The sequence below is a fragment of the Chrysochloris asiatica genome, unplaced genomic scaffold (genome assembly GCF_000296735.1).
Source record: "Chrysochloris asiatica unplaced genomic scaffold, ChrAsi1.0 scaffold00249, whole genome shotgun sequence".
Lineage (NCBI taxonomy): Eukaryota > Metazoa > Chordata > Mammalia > Afrosoricida > Chrysochloridae > Chrysochloris > Chrysochloris asiatica.
Window position 1 is genome coordinate 2,054,802 of NW_006408767.1, and position 13,012 is coordinate 2,067,813.

At 36.0% G+C, this 13,012-nt stretch overlaps 1 protein-coding gene across 1 annotated transcript in view; it reads left to right on the plus strand.

Moving 5' to 3' along the window:
- KMT2C (lysine (K)-specific methyltransferase 2C) overlaps positions 1–13,012 on the plus strand; it is a 364,954-nt gene that overhangs the window by 197,020 nt on the left and 154,922 nt on the right. Inside the window, exons 10-13 of the mRNA XM_006873669.1 lie at positions 18–169; positions 1,433–1,543; positions 3,962–4,036; positions 6,592–7,310. Coding sequence (XP_006873731.1) covers positions 18–169; positions 1,433–1,543; positions 3,962–4,036; positions 6,592–7,310 — 1,057 coding nt within the window. The remainder of the gene's footprint in view (positions 1–17; positions 170–1,432; positions 1,544–3,961; positions 4,037–6,591; positions 7,311–13,012) is intronic.

The following is a 13,012-nucleotide window of genomic DNA, read 5'->3' on the forward strand; positions in this document are numbered from 1 at the left end:
TTTATTTATCACGGTAGGTGGGTTCATTCAGAATGTGACAAACCAGTGGATCATGAACTGGATTCTCAAATGAAAGAAGAGTATATCTGCATGTATTGTAAACCGCTGACAGCTGAGATGGATTCAATACAGCCAGGTGATGAAATGGAGGTGACTGAATTCAGTAAAGGTAAACCTGAGATTTTTGCCTTTTAAATCAAACTTTCCTAATTAGACTTTATATCAGATCCAATGTTAGTCTTAATTCCTTAACCTTTAACTATACTTGTTATTTTGGTCATCTCTGAATCTGTTGACTGAAATCTAATCTAACTTCATTAAGATACATTTTCTCATATTTGAATTCCAGTTGTGGTGTTGAAGCCAACGGTGAAAGTTCTTCATTCATTACTCATATAACTTAGTTTGCTCTTCACAATATGGGTTTTCTTGGTCTAAACAGGTTTGGGTTTTCATAACGTCTTTCTTAAATGTTAATTCTTACCTGTTGGAATCAAAAACTTTGTTCAGATATGGAATGCTTAAAATAGCATCTTGATGGTTAGGTGTTCTAAAGGGTAAGATTTAAGGCCCTCTTCCCTGTTGCTTTTTTCAATTTCATCAGTATGAATGAAGACTTTTGTAAAAGTCCTATTTTATCATCTGCAAGGGGTATAGTTAGACATACCTTAATTTTTACTAACATTTCATATTCAGGATGCTGTCAGTGTGCAGTAATCCCCCATTATCCATGGGGTTTTATTCCAAAATCCCTAGTGAGTGCCTAAAACTGGGTATATATAAAACCCTGTTTATACTGTTTTTTTTCTATACATATATTCCTATGATAGTTTAATTTGTAGGTATAATTAAAGATGAGCAATAATGACTATTATTAATAATCAAAATAAAACAATTATTAAGTAAAATGAGGGTTACATGGCCATCAGCACTGCAGTATCCCAACAATCAATCTGAGTTAACTGAGATGGATTAGTTACTAAGTGACAAAGGAGAGCAGGTAGTGGATACAGTGTTGATACGCTGGATTCACATCCTGGGCAGGATGGAGCACGGTGGTGAGAACTTTCATCATGCTACTCAGAATGACTTGCAATTCAAAAGTTAGATGAATTGTTTATTTTTGGAATTTTCCATTTAATATTTTTGTACTGTGGTTAACCATGGGTAATTGAAGCCATAGAAAGCAAAACCACAGATAAGGTGAGGGGGACTACTGCACACTTTTGGAATATCCTTTTTAAAATAATAAAATGCCAATGATCTTTTAATACATTATACTTTTGATTTTTAAAAAATATATAAACATGGTTTGGCTACAACAGAAAAACAGTAATTTATGCTTATGTCATTTTTAGTAATAAAATTGTTGTCTTAGTTAACAGAAAAGCTCCTTCTGATCTAAAGAATTCATACATTAATTTCTGTTAAGATTATAGTGAAATGGAAGTTGAAGGACCTGAAGACCATGTGGTATTTCTGGAGCAAGAAATCAGTAAAGACATGAAAGGTCAAGCGTTCACAACTGGAATTGTTCCGGATGGTAAGAATGCTTGTGATAATGGTTGTACTTTGCTTTTTAAAGAAAATGTATATACATGGGAGCTTCAAAATATTCATGGAAAAATAGATATTGAAAGGTAATGGAATTTTTCCACAAACTTGTTGAAATCCTTTTCTGTATGAAGGTAAGTCAAAAAGTATTGCTATAAACAAGAATATCAAAATATGAAGGTATTGTTTCATGATACACCTTTCATCTAAGTCTATACACTTCTGAAGGTAGTATGTCTGTTTCTCAAATACTTCCTGGTGTGACGCTATCAATTGGCACTGGACTGCAAACCACAAGGTCAGCTGTTCAAATCTACCAGCTGTTGTTGGGAAAGCCTGAACAGGGTTGCTATGAGTTGGAATCTACTAAATGGCACTTAACAACACTTCCCCAAAGATTGTCTTCACTCTTCAATTTGCACCATGTCAAAATGCCAGTTTAGACATTTGTGAAGAACTCAAATTATGTTCCTTTTAAATATTCTTTGAGTTTTGGAAACAAAAAGGAATCTGAAGGGCCAAGTTCCGAACTGTAGGGTGTATCCAATAAGGTTTCCCAATGAAATTCTTGCTACCTTCAGAGAATGAGCAGGTACATTATCATGATGGCAAAAAAATTAGTTGGCACAACTTAGCTTTATCTTTTGCTCACAGTTACAATTATCAGGTTTCTTACAAACTTTTTTGTTATAAGCCCCTGCTATTGTCCTATGTCCTTCGAGAAAGTCTATGCAGATTGCTCTTTTGGAATCCCAAAAAATAGTCAACATAACCTTTGGAGTTGACCTCTCTGTCTTGAATTCAACTGACCCTGCAGATCCTTCAGAAGCTACTGTTTTGATTGTACCTTGCTCTCTAGATCTTGTTGGGAAATCCAAGACTCCTCATCCCCAGTTATGATTCTTTACATAAAATCTTCTTCCTTAGCGTCACTCATGCTTAAAACACTGATGGAAAGATCAACTCTTAAGATAGTGGATCTTTTGATCATTGCTCTTTTTAAGTATCTTTTTTTGAAGGCACCTTGAGATGAAGACAAGTGCTTTACTGAGAGAACTTGTTTTCAGCCATCCATTGATAGCAGAGACATGCTTAACGAATTTTGTTTGGAATAAACCCTTGCGTGTATAGTGAATCTACTAAAACTTAGTTCTCTCAACATAAAATTAGCACAGTCACCTAGGAAATTGTTTTACAAAGGAACTTTTTAATATAACAAATAACTTTTTTGTCATTATTAAGTACTGTCAGTTTAGTTCTGACTTATAACTCTGTATAGGGCTTCCAAGGTGAATTTGAACCACCGACCTTAAAGTTGAGTGCTTATCCTACAGCGCCACACCAGGACTCAAATAATAATCTTTTTGTTGTTAAGTGCTGTCGAGTTGATTCCGACTCATAGCAATCCCATATAGGGTTTTTGAGGAGTAGTTGGTAAGCTTGAAACACTGACCTTGCAGTTTAAAAACTACCTTGCATTGCAGCACATTTACCCACACCTCTACAGCTCTACTCCAGATTTATTCATAACTGCATGCTTTAAGGATCAAATGGTTTTTATTATGAAAGCAATTTGGCTTTTTTTCCCTCTTTAGTTAGACTTAAAACGACTAGCTATAGTCGTTTGTTTCTTGCTGAGTTAGATTCCCTAAGAAATTATTGTTTTATGCAGTCTAGTGGATGTAGTTAGTGTTCAGGAGAAACAGGAGGCTTTCTGCTCCCAAAAAAGATTTTAAAAGTCTCAGAAACCCTATACAGGGTCACTGTGAGTTGGAACTGTACAGGGTCACTGACTCCACGACACTTAACAGCAACAACAAAGTTGTTCTTCTGAGAGTTATTTGAATATATGAGTTGGCTTCGCAAAGTTCATGGAAAAACAAAATTAAAAGGTAATAGAATTTTTCCACGAAGTCCTGAAGCCTCCTCACTTTTTTCAGTACTTATAATAGCAATTACTATACATGAGAATCTGGAGTTAATAAGAAACTCTTACTAAGTTGGGAAAAATTATTTACTGAATTTAATTATGGTTTCATATGAAAGTCTGGGATTGTATTTGAAATTATAAATTTGTAAATTGGGTATGTACATAGAAAGCCCAAAATTAACTTAAAATACTCTAAATTTACATTGAATAACTCACTAAAAATATAATTTCATGAAGATATATGTTAAAAAAACAAGTACTTGTATTTTAAAAAAATGCTGACATGGTATATTATAAGATTCCTAATTTTGCTGTTTCTTATGCTAGTTTTTAGTAAATAGTAATAATGTTTTGTGCTTCTATTGGAAATTGACATTTGGGAGTGAAATAAAAACTTTTAGTCAAATTATGTTTAAGGAAGTTTTGTTGGATGAATTTTGGTTACTTGCTGTAGATCCCATAATATGCTATTCTCAGCAGTTGAAGTCCATACTGAGGAGCAACCGAAAGTACCAGAAAGTCTTGTACACACAGATTGTCTTCTCATTTCTGGTAAGCAATATTGTCTAATCTCATTTGTTTACAAGATAACCTTTACAGTTGCTGTGCAGATTTGAGCAGTGTCCATTAATTTTTCAAATTATTTATTTCAGTAGGTACTTTATTTTGCAATTGCTATATAAAATATGGGGATGTGGTGGCTCTGAATGATAAGCACTGGACTGTGAACCATAAGGTCATCTGTTTGAGCTTACCAGCCTACTCTGCAGGAGAAAGATGAGGCTTCCTGCTCCTGCAAAAAATGTATAGGCTCGTATGAGTCAGAACCAAATTGATGACTTTTAACAACAACATATACAGTATATTTTACAATTGTTATATGCAGAAGTCCTGGTGTGGAGCTGTAGAGTAAGCACTGTAATGTTAACTTCAGGGTCAGTGCTTCAGATCCTCCTGCCACTCTTCGAGAGTCACTACATACAAGGTCTCAATAAATTGGAACCAACTCTACAGCACTTACCAACAGCATCAATATACACACTGCCGTAACTAAACTTTTTAATCCTGTTCACTTCCATGAAAAGCGTTGTAATGAGGCTAACCTTAGATTCTCTATAAAAAGTTTCTGTATCAAATATTTGTTAAATTTTGAAACAAGTTAAAATCATAAGAATATATAGTTGTTGTTAAGTTTGTAATGTACATACTTCTCTTTTCCAGTGAGACTTTTATGTTGTTGGCCCTCTAGTCATGTTAGGTGTCACTTGAACTCATTCAAATGATGTGATTTGGGTTTTAAACCCGTAAGTATTCTTTCCTCGTTATACTTGTTAAGTGCTGTCCAGTCAGTTCTGACTCATAATGACCCTACTATATAGAAGTGCTGTTGTAACTCTGTGGGACAAACACTGGACCACGCAAAGGTTGGTGGTTCAAACTAAACAACCACTCCCAGGAAAAACTATATAGGATCATTATGAGTTGCAATGAATTCAACAGCACTTAACAACAATATTAGGGTTTTTGAGGCTGTGAATCTTTGTGGGAGCAGAAAACTCTTTTTCCCATGGAGCAGGTGGTTGGTTTGAACTGCTTAGGTTAGCAGTCCAGTGCTTCTGCTACAGAGCTACTGTGCTCCCACTCATACTAAGGGGCTTCTAAAAGTTCAATGAAAGTGGAATTAAAAGATAATGATAGGTATTTAATGTAAAATCCTTCTTTTTTTTTTTTTTTGCCAATCACTTATTCCTATTTTAGAACCATTTAATTTTTAAAAATACATTTAGTACAGTCACATATGTTGCTTGATGTTTTTCTTTCATCAATTGTAGTCTTTGAATATAGTGGGAATGAGAAGTGAGATTTCATTTTAATAGCAAAAGATAGCTAAATATACACTAGTTGTTAAGAGCCATTGAGTTGGTTCCAACTCATAGCCAACCTGTTTAGGGTTTTCAAAGAACAGTTGGTGAGTTTGAACCGCCAACCTTGCGGTTCATCCAATCTTGCGGTCCAGTGCTTATCCTACAGCACCGTACCAGGACTCCATAAATATATATTACTGGCTGGTAAGTAATAAATGAAGAAACTAGGGTTTCTGAAATATAACTTAAAAATTACCCAGATACAATGTGGAGTGGTTTGTGTGTTCAGTGGTCCTACTTTATAGAACCCCTTACAGTACATGTCAGTTGGACCTCTAACTTTAATCCTAGTAAGACTGGGTTAAAGGTTTTAGCACAATGATATAAAATTTATCAGCCAAAAACTTTATGTGCATTTCTAATATTTAATTAAGCTTAGTGACTTGCTGGACTCCTGGTGTGGACTGAGAACCACAGGTCAGTATTGCAAACCTACCAGCTGCTCCTTGGAAACCCTATACAGGGTCTCCATGAATCAGAACTGACTCAATGGCACATAACAATAACAACAATGGCTTGCTAAGATTAGTCTCTTTGGGTTATAGATGATTAGTGAGAACAAGGGTTATATCCAGAAAATACATTGAGTGCATTGTTGGATTTACTTATGCAAAATCATTTTTTCTAGTTAGTGTATCGTCTTTGTCTTTGCTTGTTACTCATTTGAATTGACAGAATCTTTTTTACACTTGGGTGTCTTCATTTTTTTATGTGAACACTTGATATAATATCACTGAATCTCATTTTCCAGGCTGTAAAATGAGTATAACTTCACCTACATAATATTCGATCCTTTTGTAATTGTTCAAGCTGTAAAACATTATGGATGTATAATAGAATTATATTAGTGACTCATTTTATCTTAATATTCTTATCACAAATTACCTTAGACCTTTTAAAGCCATGTTTTTGTAAGGTTTTATGGTCAGGGATTGATTCAAACCCATTAACTATGGTTTTTTACTTAATAATTGCCGTTTTTGATGAACACATTCTGATTTAAGTCATGATTTAATCAAAAGAATGTTTTGAAAACTACTCCCAACCCTGTTTTCTACTGAAGCCTATTATTATTAAGCATCAGGAGTGATTGATTTATTATTAATATCTTATGTTTAGTCTTAGTTAGAAATTTTAAGATGTATATGTACATTAATATAATGAATGCTCCAAATTTTATAGAATCATCTAAAAATAAAATGAATCCTGAATTGGAAAATATGATTTCTCATGAAGTTGAAAGTGAAAAACTGGAAATGCCTTCTAAAGTGATGCATATTTGTAATGAAGATCAAAATGACAACAAAGTAGAAGTAACAGAAAATATTGACTTGATAGTACACCAGAACATTGGGCAGCAAGAGGAACTACAGTTGTCCAAGGAGCTTAAAGTGGTCGTAACCTCAGAAGAATCAAGGCCTTCAAGATTAACTATTGATGGTGTCTCTGTTCCACCAGAAACCTTAATGCCCCCACGTGAGGCAAGTACTTCTTTATGTTCTAAAGAACAATTGTCTGCAGAAAGGTTACAAGAAGAAATGGAACAGAAAACAAATTCTGAATCTTCCAGTGCGCTTTTGGAATTTGAAATGACTCCTGCAATTGAGTGCTGTGTAAAAGATAGTTCATGCCAAGGAGACACATCTTTAAAATTACCATCTGAGACAGAGTCATCATTTTCATCAGCAGCAGACGTAAGCAAGGCAAACGTGTCTTCCTCTCCAACTCTTTCTTCAGACTTGCCTTCACATGACATGCTGCACAGTTACCCTTCAACTCTCAGTTCTTCTGCTGGAAACATCATGCCAACAACGTACATCTCAGTCACTCCAAAAATTGGTATGGGTAAACCAGCTATTACCAAAAGAAAATTTTCTCCTGGTAGACCTCGTTCCAAACAGGTAGGACTCTTTTATTGATACTGAGAGAAAAGATAATTGGAGAAGTTCTTTAAAATGTATGTGTAACCTTCATTCAAAAGGAAACTTTTTAAGTAACCTCAAGTAGAATTTATGTATGTTGTAATGTTGACTTGTATGGTGTTTTAGTTATTAATTTTTTGCCCTAATTCTTTTCCTCTTAAGGTTATTGTGGTGAAATACATAAAACAAAAATTTCCCATTTTAACTATTTTTAAGTGTGCACTTCAATGATGTGAGTTACATTCACCACATTGTACAATCCTTGCTACTAGCCATTCCCCTAGGCAGAAACAAAGCCAACGGAGACCAAAGGCCACCTTGTTGGGTGCCCAGCCCTAGAGAGGAGAGGATGTTCTGCTGGAAGAACAAGTTCTTTCCAGAAGACCCTTGGCCCTCGCAAGCTGCACCTTCCTGGGATAATGTTGAACAACTTGCCAGGGGCTGAATGACTGCTGACTTCCTGTTGAGGGTCCCAGAAAGCATAATTCAAGTCTTTGCCTAAAATTTTGCATTGTTTTTTAATGCTATCAATGAAGCATGTAATTTATTAAACTTTAAGTGATTGCATTTGGAATTGCAACTTAGTTGGAACATAAAATACAACAATGTAATTATACTTCCTATTAGAAATACTCTTTAGAGCTTGTAGTTTTATGTTATACTTAGTTTTTTGAGTTTGTGACTACTTCTTTGTAGAGCTTTAAAGCATATATTTTTAGCTTTAATTAGTATCAAACATACCAAGAAAAATTACATGATGGGAAATAGCTCATTTTAACTTTTATAATTAAAATGCTCTTGTGGAATGTTTTTTCAGGTTAGGATTTATTTCAGTAGTGTTAAAGTGAAGTCAGGATGTGAAGGCAACTCTTTCCCTGCTTGTTTTAACTAGTGTGGCTTCTATCCTTTTAGATCAAGTCCCAATTCTTTTAAAGTGGTATCTAAGTGATAAAATATGACCAATATTATAGCTAAGAATTATTTCTTTAGTGACAGAATCACTGCTTTCTTAGATGTTTTCTAAAATTTATATTTATAAAACAGTGCAGAAATGCTAGTCAAAATAACTGACAGTTTTAAAATGTCTCAATTTAAATTGCTTACAATGATAATAGTTTCATTTTTAAAAATAGGAATAATGTCTTGACCTTCCTTGATCATCTAATTTTGGAGTTATAAAATCAGAGAAAATATAAATTGATTTTAATGTAAAAAATTAGTCTCAGAATAAAATCCATTATATTTCATTCTCCAAAATGAAATATCAAGCCATGGTATTTCAATAACCTCATATGCCTGCGAAAGCTGGACAGTGAATAAGGAAGACCACATAAGAATTGATGAATTTGAGTTATGGTGTTGGAGGACAATATTGAAAGTACCATGAGGCTGCCAAAAGAACCAAGAGATCTGTGTTGAAAGAAGTACAGCCAGAGTGCTTCTGGGAAGGCAGGATGGCCAGATTTCATCTCTCATGTTTCGGACATACTATCAGGAGAGGGACCAGTTGCTGGAGAAAAATTCATGTTTGGTAAAATGGAAGGTCAGAATAAAAAAGGAAGACTAACAATGAGGGATTGGCACAGTGGTGGCAGCAATGAGCTCAGACTTAGGAACAATTGTGAGGTTGACCCAGTAGCAGGCATATTTCTTTCTGTTGCGCATTGGGTCTCTATGAATTGATACTGATTCAGTGGCACTTAACAACAGCAGTTGCATGGGATTCAGCTATTTGTCTATGACAAAGATATATGCAGGGAACGGAAACACTTTATGGAACCTTGGTGTGGCACTGTAGAATAATCACTGGACCACCAAGGTCATATTGAACCACAAGGAAACCCTATACAGGGTCGCTGTGAGTCGGAACCAATTTGACGATACTTAACAACAAACAGAAACACAATATTTTACTTGCACTCTTCTATTATTTTAAATCGTTTCAGAATTATTTTTTGTTCTGCCAAGAGAGATATTCCTTATTAAATCAATTTTCCTCCTTCACTGGAGCTCTCGAAGCTTAGTGTGGTTATGAATAGGGTTGCGAACCACAAGGTCACCCGTTTGAAACTACCAGCTGCTCCACGAGAGAAAGATAAGGCTTTCTGCTCTCATAAAGATTTATAGCCTCGGAAACCCTATTCAGGGTCTCTATGGGTCGGAACCGACTCGATGGCATTTAGGAACAACAACAACATGTGGTGTGTAGCTGTAAGATAAGCACTGGACCACAAGGCCGGTTTGAACCACAGAGTTGGTGGTTCAAACTTATCATCTGCTCCTCAGAAACCCATGGTCGCTATGAGTCAGAACCAACGCAACAGCACTTAGCAACAACTCATGTTTTATAATATTTCTATAGTTACATGTTGTTGTTGTTATGTGCCATGGAGTCGGTTCCGACTCATAGCAACCCTGTACAGGGCTTCCGAGGCTGTAAATCTTTATGGGAGCAGAAAGCCTCATCTTTCTCCTGCGGAACAGCTGGTAGTTTCAAACTGCTGACCTTGCTGCTCCGCAGCCCCATTCGTAACCACTACGCTACCAGAGCTCCTTTCTCACTTAAATTATTGTATATGAAATAATCACATTAAATATAATGTTTAATATGTTTCCCAGATTCAAAGCCACATACTAAGTTTCACAAGGTTTTAGAACTTAGTGGAATGATTTTCAGGCGAGTGGCAAGTATTGCCAAATTCATTGGTGTAGGAAAAGAATTAGATTTCCAACAGATAGGTCATGTTATGCTTTTAAGACTGTTGAAACTGTAGCTCTTGTTTTAATTCAATAAATACCATGTGCTTAGTGTCTGTCACTATTCTAAATCTTGTAGATCCCAGGGCTTCTAGCAGTCTAGTTTAGGATATAGCCAAGTGAACAGCCTGGTAAATAATGTCTTATGTGTCACATGTGCTGCAGGAGAGAAAACCATAGACGATACTATAGCAAAGCAAGAGGTTACTAGAGATAGGAATAGGCATGTTTTTTTAGAAGTGAAGACTAAATCCTTGCTACCCCAAAAGTGTAGGCTGCAGACCAGTAACATCAACATCACCTGGCACAGAATCTCAGACCTCATCTTATACTTGTGAGCAAATGTGTATTATAACAAGATCCCTAGGGGGTCTCTATGCACATTAAATCAGAAATGCCCTGCTCTCTCTCAGCCATTGTGAGACCATACTTCTAAACATAAACATGTCTATCCTTTAGCAGTTCAAACCTAAAAAACAAAATGATTAGAAGCACCAAGCTTTGCATTTAGATTCTGTATGCCTGTGATGGTATTTCTAATGACTTTTCTAAAACCATTGCTAGCACCAACCTGATTTGTTTTCTGAAATCATTGAGGGGTCCTGGTGTGGCATTATAGAATAAGCACTGGATTGCTAATGGCGGTTGAAACTCACCAGCCGCTCCTTGGAACCCTTCTACGGGCTCTCTGTGAGCTGTAACAGATTCAGTGACACTCAACAATAAAGCTGCTGACAACTGTTTCTTTACTTTGCAATTATTTGATCAAATCATAATGCAGAATTAGTAGCTTAATCTGTTTGATGTTGAACTTAGTTTTCTATGTGAAACTTGTTTATGGGTAATGAATTCTATAAGTTTTTATACAAAAAGTGGTGAGTTAGCAGCTACTGTACCTCTAATATACACAATTGCATGAGGCGTAGTGGTTACGAATCGGGCTGCTAACCTTAAGGTCAGCAGTTCAAAACTACCAGCTGTTCCGCGGGAGAAATATGAGGCTTTCTGCTCCTGTAAAGATTTACAGCCTCGGACACCCTATACAGGGTTGATATGAGTCAGAACAGACACCACGGCACATAACAACAAAAACCAAAAGAACAAACTATAAATTTTGTTTTCCCTTTGTTGTTGTTGTCCTTTTTGTTTTATGTAATCACTGTTTTCATCTTCTCTAAATTATACTTATCAATTAATAGCAACTTGGTTTTGCATAGTATGTTGGGATACAGTAGATTGAAGATTGATTCAGGAGTTGGAGACACAGTATTTGTCCTTGAGCCACCAGATTTTTCTCTGGGTGCTTTTCAAGCTGGGAAGTGGATTAGTCAATGTTCATCTTTAAGACTAGCAGTAAGACTTAACTTCTAATAAAATGTTATTGCCCAGTGTAGCCTAGCCTCTCTCTTCCTGTACTATTTACCTTGGTCTTAATCTGTAGTCCTGCTGGAGTCCTGGTTTGACGCTATACGATAATGCACTGGACTGCAAGGTCGGTGGTTCAAATTCACCAACCACTCCTCAAAAACCCTGTACTGGGTCGCTGTGAGTCAGAACTGACTTAACAACAATATAGTCCTTGTAATAGATGTTTAAGTTACTAGTTTGATAAACTTACCCCAAAAATTACCCTTAATGCAGTTTCATGGGATTGGTACCTGCAGGAGCCTCAGTATCAACCTTAAACAATTTTGATGGTGTTAAATAAATATTGAAATCTTATTTTTGTCTCAGCCAGTCCTGATGGTTCAGTTAAAGCACTTCACTGCTAATTGGAAAATTGGTGGGTGTATGTGTTACCCACTCCTTGGGAGAAAGCTGTAGGGAAGTCTGCATTCATAGAGATACAGCCTTGGAAACCCTGTGAGGAGTTCTACTCTATCCTGTAGCATCACTATGAGTCAGAATAGAATAAAAGGCAGTGGGTTTGGTTTTAGTTTTGTATGATTTGATAGCAGTTGTTTTTGCTCAGACCTTTTTAGCTTACTTATCTTTCTTTGCAACTGAAAGTCTCCTTGGCTGTATTTTTTTTTTTTTTTGACCCTTTTGCTTTTAATTCACTTTATAGAAAGCTTAAGCATACCAGTGTATTGGATAGCTTGTCATTTTTTAATAGGTGAAGAAATCCAGTAATATATAGTCTACAGCTGGTAGAGGGATTTACACAAACAATGCATATTACAGTTTTTTGCAAACTGCCCAATCACCATGCATATTCGTATCCTTGGGTGCTATGCCTGTTATTTATGTGGGTATATGTGAGAAATGCAGTTCTATGTTTATAACATAGCACAATATTTATTGATGCTCATGTACTGTAAAAATGGCACAATAGATAAAAAGATTATAGATGCTCATTAAGTGTAGAACAGTGCTTAGCATACAGTGCATAGAATGTACATGGTCTTTCCTCAGGGTTATAGTCAAATAGCATAAATAAATACACGGTAGATTTTGTTTTCTTTCTTTACAGGGAGAGTAACCTCTTCTGAGTGGTTTATGTAAGTTCCTTTTTATCGAAGCAGAGAGATGACAGATAATTAATAATTAAACTTAGGTAATTATGTTGTTGTTAAGCACCATCAAGTTGCTTCTCAGCTCATAGCAACCTAGTGTGGCAGAGTTGTGTTGTTGTGAGTGCCGTCGAGTCAGATCCGACCCATAGTGACCCTGTATAGAATTTCCAAGGAGCAGCTGGTGAGCTTGAACCACTGACCTTGCTATTCAAACGGCTTTGCAGTCTGGCGCATTAACCCACAGCACCACACCAGGACTCACTGAGTAGAATCCCCTAAAAATTCCTAGGCTGTAATGTTTATGGTCATTAGTTTAGAAAAATTATATCATGTGATCTGCAGCGTCATAACACCAAAGGAAGTAAAAGAGCTGAACAGAAAATTTTGAAGGGCAGCTTGAGAAGAAAA